The 16581-nt window shown below is 30.7% G+C and overlaps 3 protein-coding genes across 4 annotated transcripts in view; 2 read left to right on the top strand and 1 right to left on the bottom strand.

The window, feature by feature from the left end:
* The window catches only part of LOC134690836 (leucine-rich repeat and coiled-coil domain-containing protein 1-like), a 177246-nt gene that overhangs the window by 148355 nt on the left and 12310 nt on the right, over positions 1 to 16581 (bottom strand). The window lies entirely within an intron of this gene.
* Positions 2329 to 4600, top strand: LOC134690841 (uncharacterized). Its single transcript, XM_063550953.1, has 3 exons — positions 2329 to 2391; positions 2928 to 3556; positions 3839 to 4600. The coding sequence occupies exons 2-3, from the start codon at positions 2933 to 2935 to the stop codon at positions 4109 to 4111; spliced, it is 897 nt and encodes a 298-aa protein (XP_063407023.1). The 5' UTR covers positions 2329 to 2391; positions 2928 to 2932; the 3' UTR covers positions 4112 to 4600.
* LOC134690843 (uncharacterized) lies at positions 7230 to 14777 on the top strand. The gene is made up of 3 exons (XM_063550958.1): positions 7230 to 7471; positions 10174 to 10310; positions 13355 to 14777. The coding sequence occupies exons 2-3, from the start codon at positions 10176 to 10178 to the stop codon at positions 14069 to 14071; spliced, it is 852 nt and encodes a 283-aa protein (XP_063407028.1). The 5' UTR covers positions 7230 to 7471; positions 10174 to 10175; the 3' UTR covers positions 14072 to 14777.

Raw genomic sequence — 16581 nt, 5'->3', positions numbered from 1 at the left:
TTTTTATTGGTAACTTTATATGTATTGTGTTTCTTCGTAAAAAAAAAATCCTTTGCTTTTAAATATATATCAGCAGTCGATCTGAAATTGCTTTCTTGAAAAAAAAAATATATCCCTCAAATGCCCGGTTTATAAAAAATAAATATCATTTTACCTAGATCCTTACCCCCATTGTTTTTATTTATTCTATATATGTGTACCATTAGAACATTTATGAAAATTTGCAAAATTCAACATAATTTGATTTAATCTTTGCTCTTTCATCTTAAATCAGTAGGCTCTTTTCCAAGGGAAAATGCCTCAGGTGATTGTACACTTCATTAGTGCAGTTATTAAGAGTTCACTTTCATAATTAACGGACAATGAAAAGTCATTCATGTATAGCATTTCATAGTGCATGGAAAACCATGTACTATGAAAATTAGAGGGCGAAAAACTTACTTTTCATTGGACGAGAAGGGGTGAGTATGTTCTAAATGTAGCGTTAAAGAAGAGTGACATACAATAACAGTCAGCTATGCTAAACTCAGCCAATATTAGTCAAATTAAATTGACAGTTTAGTATAGTCAAGTGTCTTAACAAAGAACAAAAGATTTCAGGCAAATGATCTCAATTTGAATTTCCATTGTTCCCCATATGGTTACAACTAGAAGATATATAGTATGTAAATTAGGAGACTGCAACTCATTTTACAATGTATCTTCATTTTTATAACAGATAAGCTCTCAATACCCTTATTGATAATTCTCCATAAACTTTCATTGAAACCTGCAATTCAAGGATGTATTTAGATGAAGTTTTAAAATATCAAATAGCTTATTTTGTTCCAATAATCAATGCTCTTCCAACTTATAGTATCAATTTTAAATTCATGTTTTTTTCTAATTTCACCTAATATACAAAAAAGATGTGGTATGATTGCAAATGAGACAACTCTCCACAAGAGACCAAAATGACACGCAAATTAACAACTATAGGTCACTGTACAGCTTCAACAATGAGCAAAGCCCATACCGTATAGTCAGCTATAAAAGGTCCTTCAGTTAAGGTAAAGCAAAATATTAAAAAGCTTCACAGTTAATCTTATCTATTATATGTTCATAATAGTAGTTAATAGTAGTTAATAGTAGTTAATAGTAGTTAACACTAATACTTTCCAATTCTATTGTTACACATTAGTTTGTAAGGAGATTAGCAAGACCAGACTTTTACGTGCCAACCTAAAATTCCCGTACTTTTCTAACCCCTGGTCTAATTATTACAATTAAGCTATTAAGTCAAGGCCTTGTTAAAAGAAACAAAATACAAGTTGAATTATGATCATTTGTATTTTAAATTTTAAAAGGTCAAATTTCAGTGTGGAAATAATTGAGAACTAGTCCAAACAATTTATATATCTATTTTGACGGCTTAGACTTATATTTGAAAAGATACTGTGAAGCATGGCGTGATCATGGGTCACTGAAATGTTTTGTTTACGGTAGATTTACATGATATAAGGTACAATAAAAAACAGTTCCATGTTTACATGAATATATAAAAGTTTAAATTGCTTTTTGAATTTTCACATTTAAATACATTTATGACAATCATATTAGGAAACTCCAGAAAAAATTAGAATCTTCACTTCACAATTTTATTTTTTTACACGTGATTGCTCAGTGGAATCATCCATCCTTACCATGCAATGACATGCAGATAGCATATGCTAGTTACTACCTGAGAATATGGGAAAACCTCGAGGATTCATCGATGCTTGCATGCAATATTATGATGTCGATCTCTAATTTCCTATGTAATGCTTTGTTGATATTTTTAAGCTCTTTGGTAGGGTTGTTGTCTCTATGACACATTCCCCATTTTTATTCTCAATTTTTCTGTTTGTCTTTTTGGTTATTTCTTAATTTTTAGTTTCTCTTTGGCTTATGGGCGTTGAATATATTGCTTGGTACCTTGCACCTCTTTTATTCTTTAAATAAATAAAGTCATCATAGATTGAAATTTTGTATTTGAGCCACAGACGCTAGTTTAGTCAGTAAAAGACTCATCTAAGATGCCCTAATAAAAAAAAGTTAAAAAGGCAAAATAAAGTTAATAACTGAAACAGTCGCAGTGGAAGATTAAGATTCAAGAACTGTTTCAATATGTTTAATTCAAAGCTTTGCCTTGTTATTTACTTTAAAATCTGTCTATAGGAAATACCCTAAAATGACCCTAATAATTTGAAACAATTCTTTTCATTAATATGTCTCTTTTATGACACATACTTGGTATTGTTACTTATTCTTCCATAACTTTCACAGAACAGTTCATTTTTAGCTTAGATTTCAGAACTTGAAGGTGGGAGGGATATAGACTTAAAGCCAAAATTGGATTTAAACAATAAAAAGGTATTTAACTTTAATTAATCATCAATTATATTACTTAAATACAAATTCTTTATTTAAATTTTAAGATCTTCTAAAAATTAATTGTGTTACATTGAAAAAATTATGTGATTTTGATACAAAAAAAATTAACCTTCATTTGCAGAAAACAATTCGTTAAAAATGTTTTTCCAAATTTAAATCAAATACAATGAGAAACTTAAGGATAAATGTAAAAAATGAGAAGTACGTGAATTGTGTAGTCTTATAATCTATTTCAGTACTTTTACTTTTATTAGAAACTTTACAGCAAGCAACACCAATAACTTATGTTTCAATTGTCAAGTACTGTAAATTCAAAAATTATTGCAATGTTTTATTATTGCAGAAAATGCAACAGGGTTATAATCGCAATAATTAAAACTGGCATTTGGAAATTTTTTGGATGAATCTGAATATTGCAAAAAATTTAAATCAATTTTCGTCTAAAATGACAAAATCATAAAAATAAATGCACACAATAATTGAAATAACAGTTATTTGCATAATAATAATTACAGAAATAATGGAACCAAATCAAGTAAGAGCTCTCCACAACTGCCATCGTGACCTCTTACGTGACCTTGAGGTTGATAGGTCATTCCTCCTGTCCTTGTACATTGACAATATCATCACAGAAGAACAGAAAAATGAAATCATGGAAGAAAAATCACGAAGAGGAAAATGTGCAAAACTTTTGGAAATTATACCTCGACGAGGACCCCGCTGTTTTCCAAGCTTTGTGTCTAAAATAAGGAAAGATTACTCATGGATTGCTGAAAAACTTGACAAGGAACTCACAAAAGAACGCAAAAATTTACCAAAAGACGTAAATGATAAATTGACGGAAGTCATTAACAACGAAGTATGCCCAATGGTTTATGGTTGTGAAAGGAATATTATAACTCCCTCCAATAACCACCCTGGACAAACTGTGGGTAGATTATCGGAGATGATGACAGCACTGAAGTATAGAAGTTTACGTGCCCTTGAATTGTCCACCAAGGACAAACGCATTGAAGAATTGTCCTTGCCAGGACTTATATCCAGAAAGGTTCAGTCTTTACATGATGATGTCAACGGAATGAAAACAGAATTACAAATGGAGAGAAAGAAGATAAGAGCAAGAAATAATAATGATGATCAAAAGGTACGTATTATTATCGGAATTCTAAATGCAGGTTCTTCAAAAAAACAGTTTGAATACTTTCCCAGATGATTGTTATGAGTTATAATTGTGTAGGTCTGGAACAATTTTGGTCCAAATTGAAAATCCACTGGAGGTTTTAAAAACAGTGACAAAGAAAATGATTGTGAGAAATTATATTCTATATTCCAAATTTTTTACACCATTTTGTTTCTCTATTATCATTTTCTATTCTCTATTCTTTATAAAAAAAATTTGCTCTTAATCTTTACTATATGTTTTCAGGTAAACAAAGATATTTTTAAACTGACAAAAGACCTCAAAAGACAGAAAGAATCAAACAAGAAAATGGAATCGTCAGTGAAAAATAAAGACAAGAAAATCAGCAGTTTACAAAATTTTAACCTTCATCTAGAGAAGGAAAACTTAGATTTGAAGGCTCGACTAGAAGAACTTGAAAAGTCTGAAAAGCCACTAATACATCGATATGGTTCAGCGACTACACATGGATCGCAGGGGATTACAACAATATCAGAACTTTTTGACATCACTTCATGAAAACTTAGACAATCTTGTAAAAAATATTGTCTTAATAGCATGTATATCTTTTTATTAAAGGTATGGGTGAAAGATCACCATTTCTTTTCAAGAAATGTATTGGAAGATATTTTGTAGAATCATGCTTACTGTGGATTCATCATTTTTTGTTGGATTTCAATTTTTATGGATTTTTACAGTGAAGGTTAACCACCAATTCAAAACTTAAATTGCATTTTTTTTACAGGCAGAATATTATGTTCTTTCTTCATAGCAAGAAAAGGAGATAGACTTGCCATTGGTTTTTTTATGTTTTAAGGTATTCATCTAGTATCCACAATTGGGAATTCAAATTTATGTTTTCAAGTCTTAATCAATAGTAAGAACCTGAGATTGACTTGCCATTCATAGTTTTGATGTTTTCATTTTATAGCAAATTTGGATGTTTTTTTATGTTTTTATGTTTTTTTTTGTATTCATACAACAATCACAAGGCCAAAAAAAAATATATGTCTGTTTACCGTTACCCGACCAACCCTATTTTGAGCAACAACCCTAAGCCGTTTTATTTCCATCATGGATTGTAAAATAAACAGACTTGTGTTAAAAGTGAAGATAGTGTTGCCTGATACATCCCAATGTTCATAATCACCAATATGATAGCTGTTTAAAAGAAATTTGCGACTTGTGTGATGAAATGAACATTTTGCCGCCATTTTTTTTCAATCAATAACAAAGGGAAACAATCCAATCATTAAAAAATACAAGTTAACTCGGCCCATGGACAACTCTTCAAGACGGACCGCACAACTCAAAATCATTACGCAAAAAATAAAATGGAAATACCGACCTACCTACGCTATTTATTTTAATGATGTAACCTTAAACAGACATATATATTTTTTTTGGCCTAATTTGAAAATGAATTGCAATATATTGTTTTTATATTATTGTGTTTCATTCAATAGCAAGAATTAGACATCAATTTGCCATCTATTGTTATTAACCCTTTCAATGCTACACAAAAAAAAAGAAAAATGGCTGCTGCTGCTACAATTTTTTTTGGGCTCATTCATTAGAACAGTATTTTCCTTTTCAGACTGCTGTATCTTTTTTTATATGAGATACAGAGAAAGTTATTGCATGAAAAATGCTCAGGAGAGTATGAACTGCAATGTTAGGCAATTATTTTAGTGAAATTTTTCTCAGGTTACCTGCATTTTCAGGTAATTAACAGGTAAAAGGTGTAATTTATTACATTTGTGTTGAATTTTTAATAAAAACTACTTTTATTCTTCATTTATTTTCTTGTTTTATCTGCCATATTATAAAGAAGACATCAGCTGCCTGATTGGATAGCGTATTGCACCATACACAACGTATTATGTAATCGTGGCACAAATAAATAGTTCCATCCTAAAAAATTTCAGTCAACCATCGTTTTCCCCCCTTTTTATTTCAAAATGGTACATATTTTTCTCAAGAATTGCTATTCAGTGAGAAATATTCTTACCAGGAAGATTTGAATAACAAGAATATGACCATAGTATACTAACTTGACTTAAACTTTAACCTGTAGCAGGACAGATGGACAAACAGACTGATGCACAGCCCAAAAACATAATGCCCATAAAAGGGGCATAGATGAAGAGATTGACAAACAAGTGAATGGATGCACAGACTAAAAAACATAATGGCCATAAATGGGGCATAAAAATATGAATGAATGAAAATACAATTATGTTTTCCTTTCATATAGTTTAAAATATACATATTAAATTATTATTAAATATATTACTTCATTAATGAACTTTCATTGTTTTCTCTTTAAGTCAATAAAATGATTTTGAAACTTAAAACTACAAGACCACTATTGTTAAAAGTTTCTGTGAATCTATCAATGCCAAAATTTGTATACTAAAAAGGTTAATACATGTATATGAATGCAGAAACTATTTTAAGGAGTGAATTAGGAATGACATCAATTAAGAATTGAATGCTTCTTTTTGTAAATTTATTGGGGTGTAAAAGCGTTGACCGAAGTACATTTTGTATGAAGCGCGGAAGCGCTTCATACTAAAAATGTGCGCCCGGTCAACGCTTTTACAACCCTATAAAGTTACAAAAAGAAGCATTCAATACTTATAATTACATTTGTTTAGCTATGATCATGAAAACACGAATTTTATAAATTTTGTATTTTATTCACCTGTGCACTTTTTTGTCGGACCACGTGCTATCATGAATGAAAAGTGTTATTGAGTGATGCTATTGCCTACGGAATGACATGTGATGTGCAGTTAGCCAATTAAAATAAAGTATTATAATGAAACATACATCTAATGTAATTATAAGTTCAATGCAAGATAAAAAAATATAATTAAAATAGTTTTTTCACTGACACCACCCCCTTTTTTACCCCCCCCCCCCCCTCTTAACTTAATTTGGGAAAATTGATTGACCAATAAGGATATATATGAAATTAATGTCAATTAAACAAAACTTGCAGCAATATTTACCCCCACCCCTAAACTATTTGAATTGAGTATTTTATCCTTCATTGATTTGTTGATGTTGTCCCTTAGCATTTGTAGAGATATTTTTGTAATGCTTGTTAAGTTCGTCATTTTGCTGGTTTTCAAGATAATAAGCATATAAAGGTTAAATTTGGTTACAAATAGACACTAAGGGGCAATTACTCCTGAAAGGCTTAATCTTATAATATAAGTTAAACGAAGTGTTAACATATCTTTATATACTGAGCATAAACAGAATAAATATGGTTATAAAAGGCCACTAAGCGGCAATAACTCCTGAATCACTTAATCTAAAAATTAAGTTAAACAAAGTGTTAAAAGATCTTTACATACTGAGGATTTTCTTGATGAATCATTTTAATACTTCAGCAGAGTTTATAAGGGTGTCCCCAAACTTAAATTCGCTTAATCAAGCTTTATCAATAACAAAACAACCACATAATCAGCTTGATACTTTGACGAAACATACAGTTTAGTCTTAATCATATAAATGAATATGACCTGGAAAATCCATATACGCACATGTTAAATACAGACTTATAGTAGATAAAGCATTTGGATTTAATAATATGTGCAAACAGAAAGTTTTTAAAAAAACAATAAAATAAAATTTTATAATCTTCTCAAGGCAAAGTACTTGTCATTTAAATCAACCGATTGCAAAATGGTAAAACTGACACAGAAAGTTCTCAACAGAATGTTTAAAAACATAATCTCTTAAATAAATCGTGACATTTAAACGCAGTCTAAAGACAGAGCTAACGTAAAAATGCTACCTGGTTTTCAATTTAGGAGATTTTGATACACCTGGATTCTAACTGGAACCTTAACGACCCACAGACAGGTAAAGTATTTGTTTTTTGGTTTTGAAATATTCATTTTCTATCTTTTTTTTTATTAACTTTTAAATGATAATAATGATCATTTTTTCTCAAATTAATAAAAAAAATTAAAGACATCTTTTGAAAATTGAAACTACACAGTTCTGTATGTATACGTCTTTAGATTAGAAATTATAAATTAACATATTTTTTCTTAAAATTGGACCATTTTTAAGTTAAGGATACTAAGAAGGAGTCCATTTTTTGGTTATTTGTGTTGAAGGGGAATCAGTCCATTTGATTTTCTGATTTGTTTTAATTTAAGTAGAATCAGTCAATTTTTGAGAGTTTTTATTAGTTTTATTAACAGCAGTAATGTTGGTTTGTCAACTTGGTAAAGTTGGGAAAATGAATTGAAATCTGTTAAAATCTTTCCAATCTGCATAATTACTGCGGATTCATTTTTGTCATGAGTACCAATTTTGTGGATTAAAGTAAATTTACATGTTCGTAGATATTTAATTTTTGTGGTTTTGCCGAAGTCTTCATACAAGCCTATAGAAAATTTGTCATTTGTTGAACATTTAATTTCAAGGTTTACATTTACCCTCGAAATCCACGAAAATTAGTATCCAACGAATATCAATGAATCCACAATAGTCTGTGACACAGATTTGGGCACACATGTAGCTTAAAGTCACAAGACAGGGGTTTTGTTCTACCTCCACACTGGAATGGCCACTAATCTCACATATCCTCTATCGATCAAGTGGTTTTAGAACACTACCTGTATGCAAATTGTTATTGTCATTATAACATACAGAAAGTAATGGTAATAAGTTAGCCAAATTACCAATTTTCTTTTTTTTTTTATTATTAATTTTTCCAATCATCATCAAATAAATTAGATTTGTTACTATCCTACATTTGTAATTGTTCTACCTTCTGGAAGAGCAGGACAAACTTTTTAAAAGGCCATTTGCCAAACCATTATTTTTTCCAAAAGTTTTCTACATTGTTTTTCATATAAGATATTTTTGGTCTAGTGTTCATATAGCTAAAACCTTCTGAATTCTGAAATTTAGTCTGTATGGGGTATAATTTATTAGAGGTATAGCTAGCAGAGCCCTTGGTACAAAAAAATTACAAGTATATTTTTCTTTCTATGCTATCGATGCATCATAATTAAACTAAGGATATGTTCAACATATTAAATTGTTTAAGCTATAGTGCACATGCTTAAATGTCTCGCGTGCTTTACTTATCATGATTGCATGATTATAGGTTGGCAGTCATTTTAGATAAAAGGTTTCACTACCAATTTGACAATTACTAATCATTATCAAAAATCTGAGTAAATGATTTCAAAGTCAAAGGCACCCTACCCTGTCAGAAAACATGGGCACCTTACTTTCATTCCATACACCAAATACAGTTTACAAGTAATGTGCTAAATTAACACCTATATCACATGAAAACTTAACATTGACGTAAACTTTCCAACTAAAAATATTTTTATACAAGACATAATGCATCCAGGGTTTGAAGTCATAAAACTTTGCTCAGTGCACAGAGCACAAAAATCATACTCAAAACATGAAATCCAATATTCTGATTAATTGATTTCGGAAGTCCAAAAATTGACTCGAAAGTTTTATGACATTAAGGCCCTGGCCTGACGGTCATAAAACTTTCGAGCATGATTTTTGTACTCAAGACTTGAAAATCAACCAATCAAATTGCTGGATTTCATGTTTCGAGCATGATTTTTGTGCTCCGAGCACTGAGCAAAGTTTTATGCCTTCATCTTCTTTAGCTCTATATAAATAGTTTACACTGTCACCAGATTTGCTTCCCTATATATTTCTCATTTAGCGACAAAACAAAAACCAAGATTATCTCATCAGAATAATGCTGTCTGAAAAGATTAAGCTTGTATCTCTTTTGATTGTACAGGCATGGAGAGATAAATATGTAAAAGGACTATAATCAGAACGAAAGTAATACGGTCATGGAACTGTGCAGTGATGCTACAAAAATAATACACAAAGATAAGCAATTCCAAAGGTGTTTTGAACATTTGGAAATATCCATCCAATTACTGGAGGACTTAGCATTTGTAAAATTTCAACAAATAACTCTGTTTGGTACAGTTCAGAATGAAAATTAACTGGATGAAATGTTCACTAAAAATCAGACAATCATCCTGATAATTTAAATCATTATGAGTAGCAAGAAATTGCATTCAAAGTTATCTATCTTATTATTAAACATTGTAAAAAAAAAATCAAAGCTAACGGTAAAGTAAAATTCAAAGTATTATTAAAAGTGTGAACAGATATGAAAAGGACTAATATATAGTAAAACACAACATATTAAAGTTCAAATCATTCCTTTATACAAATTCATAGGATTATGTACCTTAACAAAAATTACACTTTTTACAGACCAATGAAACAGATTAGGATAGATCAACCATCTGACTTTCCCAGATACAAGGTCGTTGCATTGTACAACCTACTATATGAATTGGGCAGAAAACCGTATTGAGTGGGTGTAAATATAGACACCAGGATATACAATTCATACTTCACTCTAATTTTTAAAGGCTGTAAGGAGACTTAAAGTTGTTAATTTCTCTGTCCTTTGGTCTCTTGTGGAGAGTTGTCTCATTGGCAATCATGCTACATCTTCTTTTTTATAAGATTGATTTTGTTTTTTCCAGGCATGGACCCGAAACAACTACGAGCTCTGAATCAATGTCATAGAGATATACTGAGAGATCTAGACATAGATAAACAATTCCTTCTTAGTTTGTACATAGACAACCTCATTACTGAAGCTCAAAGCAAAGATATAGAGGTATGAAACTTTAAAACTCAACTCTTTAAATCTTTGAGGTTTTTTTTTAACATTTACTGTAAATTCAGAAATTATTGTGAGTTTTTATATTAATGCAAATAATACGACTGGGTGAGTATCCCAATAATAAGAATTCCCATTATGATATCTTTATTTATATACTTATAATAAAAACTAGAACAATTGTTGATTTCAGAAAAATCTGCAAGCATATATATATATATATATTTAGTCAGCAGGGTTTAAGAACATCAGTTGTTCGACCTGTTAGTCAAATGCGTTTTGTTTAAATATACTATTTCACTTTTTTGGTCTTTTAGAAAATGTTGTTTGAACTGTATTTTAAAAACCTGTTAACTTTATAAAGAACAAGATGAGTCCCAAGTACATGGATACCCCCGTCCGCACTATCATTTTCAATGTTCAGTGGACTGTAAAAAGGGGGGGAAATCTCTAATATGGCATTAAAATCAGAAAGATCATATCATAGGGAACATGTGTACTAAGTTTCAAGCTGATTGGACTTCAACTTCTTCAAAAACTATCTTGACCAAAAACTTTAACCTGAAGCGGGACCAGCGGACGGACAAACAGACGAACGATCAAACCAACAGACAAACAATGCACAGACCAGAAAACTTAATGCCTATAAATAGGGCATAAAAATATAATAAAATTGAGAATGGAAATGGGGAATGTGTCAAAGAGACAACAGAGAGCAAAAAACAACTGAAGGCTAATAATGGGTCTTCAACAACTTTTAAAAATCCTGTACCCAGAATTCCATAAAGGTTTCAGAGGAACCCTGAACTGTCTTCCATGGGATTGTTTTCATTGTAAGTGTTAATACAAAAACATAAAGATGCAGTTTGATTCCAATATTATTAATGAGACAGGTCTTCACCAGAGACCAATTGACATAATACTGACTGTAAAAAAACTAAGCCCTTTAAGGAGAAAATACAAAAAAGTCATTAAAAATCCAAACGAATTTCTTCAGATGCCATTTCTTGATCATGAAGTAACTTCAGTCCATAGATTATATCATTATAAGAGTGTTAATCAAAATTATAGCTATAAAAACTGCAATTTAATATCTTATTTAAAGCTTTTGAAATACAGACTATGCTAAAATTTCACAAAAATCTGTAAACTTACAGAAAAATTATTGAGAATAAAGATGAAAAAAGCGAAATATACAAATTGACCCTCCAATGTTCTGTGTAGTACATATATATTTTCTATTCATGATTGACACAATAACCAACAAACAGATTTATTATAATTGCTGATGTCATATCCTCGTTTTAATTATCTTTGAAAAAAAATTACATATAATTATTTGCAAGTTATAATTTAAACTATTGACAATACAAAATAAGATTTAAACCTTTTTATTTCATTTAAAGATATCTGTCTTATCTTTTTCTATAATATCAATCTATGTTTGCTTTCACGTCTAACCGAAGTGTCGAGTATTGAATTTCAAGTGACAAGGTAAAATATTTGTTTTGTTTGACGAGGCACATTTATATATATCTGTATATTCTTTTTATGTATATAGAAGATCAGATTTATTTACACAAGGCTAACGATCCACAGGAACTCTATGTAATCAAGATAAAAAGAAAATCTTTTTATTGATAAATTTCCACCATTTACGTAAGAAGTGGTCTACTTAAATGGTAAAAATTAATCGTAGACAGTGGGACTATTATTGATTATCTGTCAGAGGTAAATCACAGAACTGGACCAAAATTATAACAAAATAAGGCCAGAAAGTTAGCAAGGACTATCTAAAGTCAAGGCTGGGCTAATTCTTCCACCAATTTACATTATAATATCCTCAAATTTTCACAAATAAATATTTAAGTATTCAAACCATTAAGATGGTCAAATATTTCAGTTATGAAATAAATCCAACTATAATTATAAGCTCTATTTCAGACAATCTTTAACCCAGCTTCAATTCCTAAATTTAATTTACTTGAACCAAGCAGTTTTTACTATAAACTTTTGAATCTACAGGCCAGAGGCTTAATTTTACGAAAATTTTAGTTAGAATCTATTTGCCTGCATGTAGAGATGGTTCTAAACAGACCTGATAGCATTTTATCAAGCTAGGGCTAGTGGGAATGTGGTTGAATGTGAAGTGAAGACAGTTTGATTTTGCTGTTTCAGAATATTTGCAAAGCACTTTTTATTATTCATAGGCGGAACAATCATTTTTATAAAAAGTCGCATCATTTTTTTTTACTCATAGTAAGAGCGTTTCTTTTTTTCATAGTCAGAATATATTAATTGTCAATTTTCCAAGCTTTCAATCACTAAGCAACATTTGGAATAACATCTTTTTTTTAAATTATTGATTTTTCTTTTGAGCTTCATTTAATTTACTTACAAAAGTTTTTCAACATGCCAATTATTCTATGCAGATATTAACAACATAAAATTAGAAAGACAAAAAAGCAAATAATACATGAATGATGACAAGGATTAAAATTTACTTATTGGAATCAAGACATCAAAGCAGTCTAAATAATAGAGGGTGGTTAAGGGTTATTTTCATGCAACATGTTTTGCCATTTTTATTTCATGTGCAGCCGTGAAAAAGGTTCGTTATTCACTGAGTTTCATGAAAAAGGTTTGTTAATCACTGTGTTTCGTGAAATCAGTAAAAAAGATCAACGTTCAAGACATTTTTAATTGTTCGTTCATCGGGAAATGGCAATTTTATTTGGTGTTTCCCCCCCCCCTCCTCCCCTTTACGCCCCTCTTAATATATACCTGATTTTGTATTCTGTTCCTACATGTTCACATAGAAAAAAGTCCTGTTTTAAGCAATAATAGGATTATAATTATATAAAAATTAAAACTACATGAATTATCCTCTCTATAGCTCTTTCAGGAAACAATTTTTAATCTTTCAGTGAAATATTCCATCAGTTTTCGGGTCAAGACAATTATGAAGTATAAAAAGTACTGTTTAATTTTTTATATTTTAAAACAGTTTTCATTATAACTTTCAATTTTTTTATTTTCAGCATGAAACATCCAGAAGAGCGAAAGCTTCCAAACTTATGGAGGTATTACCACGGAGAGGGCCTTCCATTTTTCCTCAATTCGTTAACAAATTACGGCGAGATTATTCTTGGATTGCTGGCAAACTAGATACAGAATATGAAAAGGCACAAAAAGAGATGCCCAAGGATATCAACTCAAAATTAATAGATGTTATAAACAACCAGTTATGTCCCCTGGTTTACGGGGTCGACGATCAAAACAGTTTGTTGCCATCGGAAACACATCCTGGTCATTTAGTTAATCAATTATCAGACACTGTGCATACACTTCAATACAGGAGTTACCGAGCTCTTGGGATATCAACACGTGACCCAGCAACTACATATATGTCACTTCCGAGACTTATAGATCGTAAAGTTCATAGTTTACAAAACAGTTTTAATGAGATAAAATCGTCACTTTCTGAAGAGAAAAAAAAGAACAAGACAAATGTACCAGTAGACAAAAAATCTACCAAAGAAGCCACTAAAATGAAAAAAGAACTTGAAAAAATGAAAGAGGCTAACAAAAAACTAGAATCTTCATTGAAAGGAAAAAATAAAAAGATTCAGTCTCTGTCGTGTGAGAACTTAACTTTACAAACACAAAATCGACACCTACGAGATCGTGTTGAAGAACTTGAAAAAGAGGCTCTGGTCTATCACCGAGGGGCAATGATCACAGAATGGAGAATGTAAAGGGTACCAGACTCAGTATTATAAAATAATCAAGCTATCAGAAGGAAGTTAAATGAAGGGCTTCTGATTTAGACTCAAGATAGTTGGGAGTGGGTTTCTCAAAAATACATACAACTAAAATTGATTGTAATCCATGAACAATTTAGTATACTTTCGATCACTTTTTTTCTTTTTCTTTTAACCTTTAAATATTTGATTACACTACTGGTTGTGAACAATGTCCCATTAATAGCGCTACAAAATTGACGCTGAGGTCCCTCCCTGTGTTATTCATGTTATTAATTGCTAATGAAACCAGGGAATTCGATTAAGAAGATAGATCATACATTTATATTTAGATGATTCTTAGTTGTAAGTTTTTTGGTGAAACAAACTCCAGCATTCTATTTTTTATTTGAGCTAGGAGTGTATCCAGAACTCATATTCATTATTTGATCTCATTTGTTGTTTAAATACTGCCTCGTGTCAAAATATGAATATGAAAATTCATAACAATACTACTTTATAATCAGTGCTTATTCTCTGTGAGAATGTTAATCCAATTTACACATATATTTTTAATAAAGATATAACAAAGTCAATACATACAAACCTTTATGCACTATAAATTCAGAAATTATTGGGATGTTAATATTATTGCGAAAAAAATGTGACAGCGACAGGGTTAAAATCACAATAATTCAAACTTGCATTTTGTAATTTTGATATGAATTATACAGGATTTTTCTCAATATTGCAAAAATTAAAATCTAAAATGTCAAAATTGCATTAAAAAATGCATGCAATAATTTCTGAATTTACAGTAATCATTATTGAACATTCTTTTTCATTTAAAAAAACATTACTTCATGTGCCTTTTTTATTCAAGTTTGGTGCAAACTTTTACATAGATCTATCAAATCAACCCAGATTTCATAGATCTAGAGATAATAAAAATATTTATTTATGTTGTGTACTTCTTTGTTTATAACAGAGCTTTCCTATTATATACATTACTGCAGCTGTGCCAAATAAATAATAAAATTTGTGTTTAAACAATTTTTTTTTTTTAATTTAGTATCATTTGTAGGGTACATAACATTGAGAATGGACATAGGGAATGTGTCAAAGAGACAGCAACCTATAAACCTTCATGACTCTCATATATCATGTCCTAAAACCAAAACTTTAATTTTCCTGACTATTTCATACTATCATTGAAAATGATACAGTTTAATGCAGTGCTTGAAACCAAGTGCTTTACCCTGTAAATCAAGCACCACTTTTTCAGAAACTTAAATTTTGATAGCCTAAACTGAATTTTTAAAAGCCCAAACAGAGAAGCCCATTAAGGATTTTACTACTCCAACAAAATAATAGCCCCAAAAGTGTTTTACTTCTCCAAACTGACGGTCTGCACGGTTAGCCACTAGTCTGATGCCCCATCCTAGTAAAATTTCATTCAGACTAGTAAGTTTTTGCAAAACTTTGTTTGGACCAATAAGAAAAACGTGAGAATATTGGTCTTCAGACTAGTAGTTGAAAAAGTTTTTGGTGCAGACTGCAAACAGAAAAGCCCAATTGGAATTTTAATAGTCCAAACAGAAAAGTCCATAGAATAAAATTTAAAATTAAATCAAGGTTTTGCTGAATAGATTGTTCAAAACTGTTTTCTTCACATCCTGTTAACACAGTTTGGATTAACAGTCTCCCAGTTAACAATTATTCCTTGGTGTCAATTTTTCATGGATCAGATGTAATTTTCTTTTTGCTTTATTCAACAAGTTTTACAACTGGAGAGTCCTTATAATTCAGTATAGAGAGCTGGAGCAAAGGTTTCGGAATCTTTTCCTAATTTGTCCTGCAGATTCTAAGGGGACAGGGGAGAACTTTAAACAAATCTTTTCCTGTTTTGGTGATAATTTCCTAATTCGTCCTGCAGATTCTAAGTGGACAGGGGAGAACTTTAAACAGATCTTTTCCTGTTTTGGTGATAATTTCCTAATTTGTCCTGCAGATTCTAAGGGGACAGGGGAGAACTTTAAACAGATCTTTTCCTATTTTGGTGATAATATCCCTAATTTTTCCTGCAGATTCTAAGGGGACAGGGGAGAACTTTAAACAGATCATTTCCTGTTTTGGTGATAATTTCCTAATCGTCCTGCAGATTCTAAGGGGGACAGGGGAGAACTTTAAACAGATCTTTTCCTGTTTTTGGTGATAATTTCCTAATCGTCCTGCAGATTCTAAGGGGACAGGGTAGAACTTTAAACAGATCTTTTCCTGTTTTGGTGATAATTTCTTATTTGTCCTGCAGATTCTAAGGGGACAGGGGAGAACTTTAAACAGATCTTTTCCTGTTTTGGTGATAATTTCCTAATTCGTCCTGCAGATTTTAAGGGGAAAAGTAATATGATGTTTGACAGATTTTTAAAATTAAAACATGCAGACTTACCGGTCCTGGACAATCTGTCTTAAACTATCTGATATTTTCTTGCAGTATGTTGAAATAGTTCAGTGATAATTTTTTA

Source organism: Mytilus trossulus, chromosome 11 (genome assembly GCF_036588685.1).
Source record: "Mytilus trossulus isolate FHL-02 chromosome 11, PNRI_Mtr1.1.1.hap1, whole genome shotgun sequence".
In the NCBI taxonomy this organism is placed as follows: domain Eukaryota; kingdom Metazoa; phylum Mollusca; class Bivalvia; order Mytilida; family Mytilidae; genus Mytilus; species Mytilus trossulus.
The sequence above is the reverse complement of the archived record's forward strand: the minus strand, read 5'-3'. Positions and strand labels throughout refer to the sequence as shown.

Excerpts from the sequence above, each read along its gene's own strand:
- LOC134690843 (XM_063550958.1), top strand. The coding sequence starts at position 10,176 with ATGGACCCGAAACAACTACGAGCTCTGAATCAATGTCATAGAGATATA. Across the intron at positions 10,311-13,354 it reads CTCAAAGCAAAGATATAGAG|CATGAAACATCCAGAAGAGC; the intron begins GTATGAAACTTT and ends TTTTATTTTCAG.
- LOC134690841 (XM_063550953.1), top strand. The coding sequence starts at position 2,933 with ATGGAACCAAATCAAGTAAGAGCTCTCCACAACTGCCATCGTGACCTC. Across the intron at positions 3,557-3,838 it reads ATAATAATGATGATCAAAAG|GTAAACAAAGATATTTTTAA; the intron begins GTACGTATTATT and ends ATATGTTTTCAG.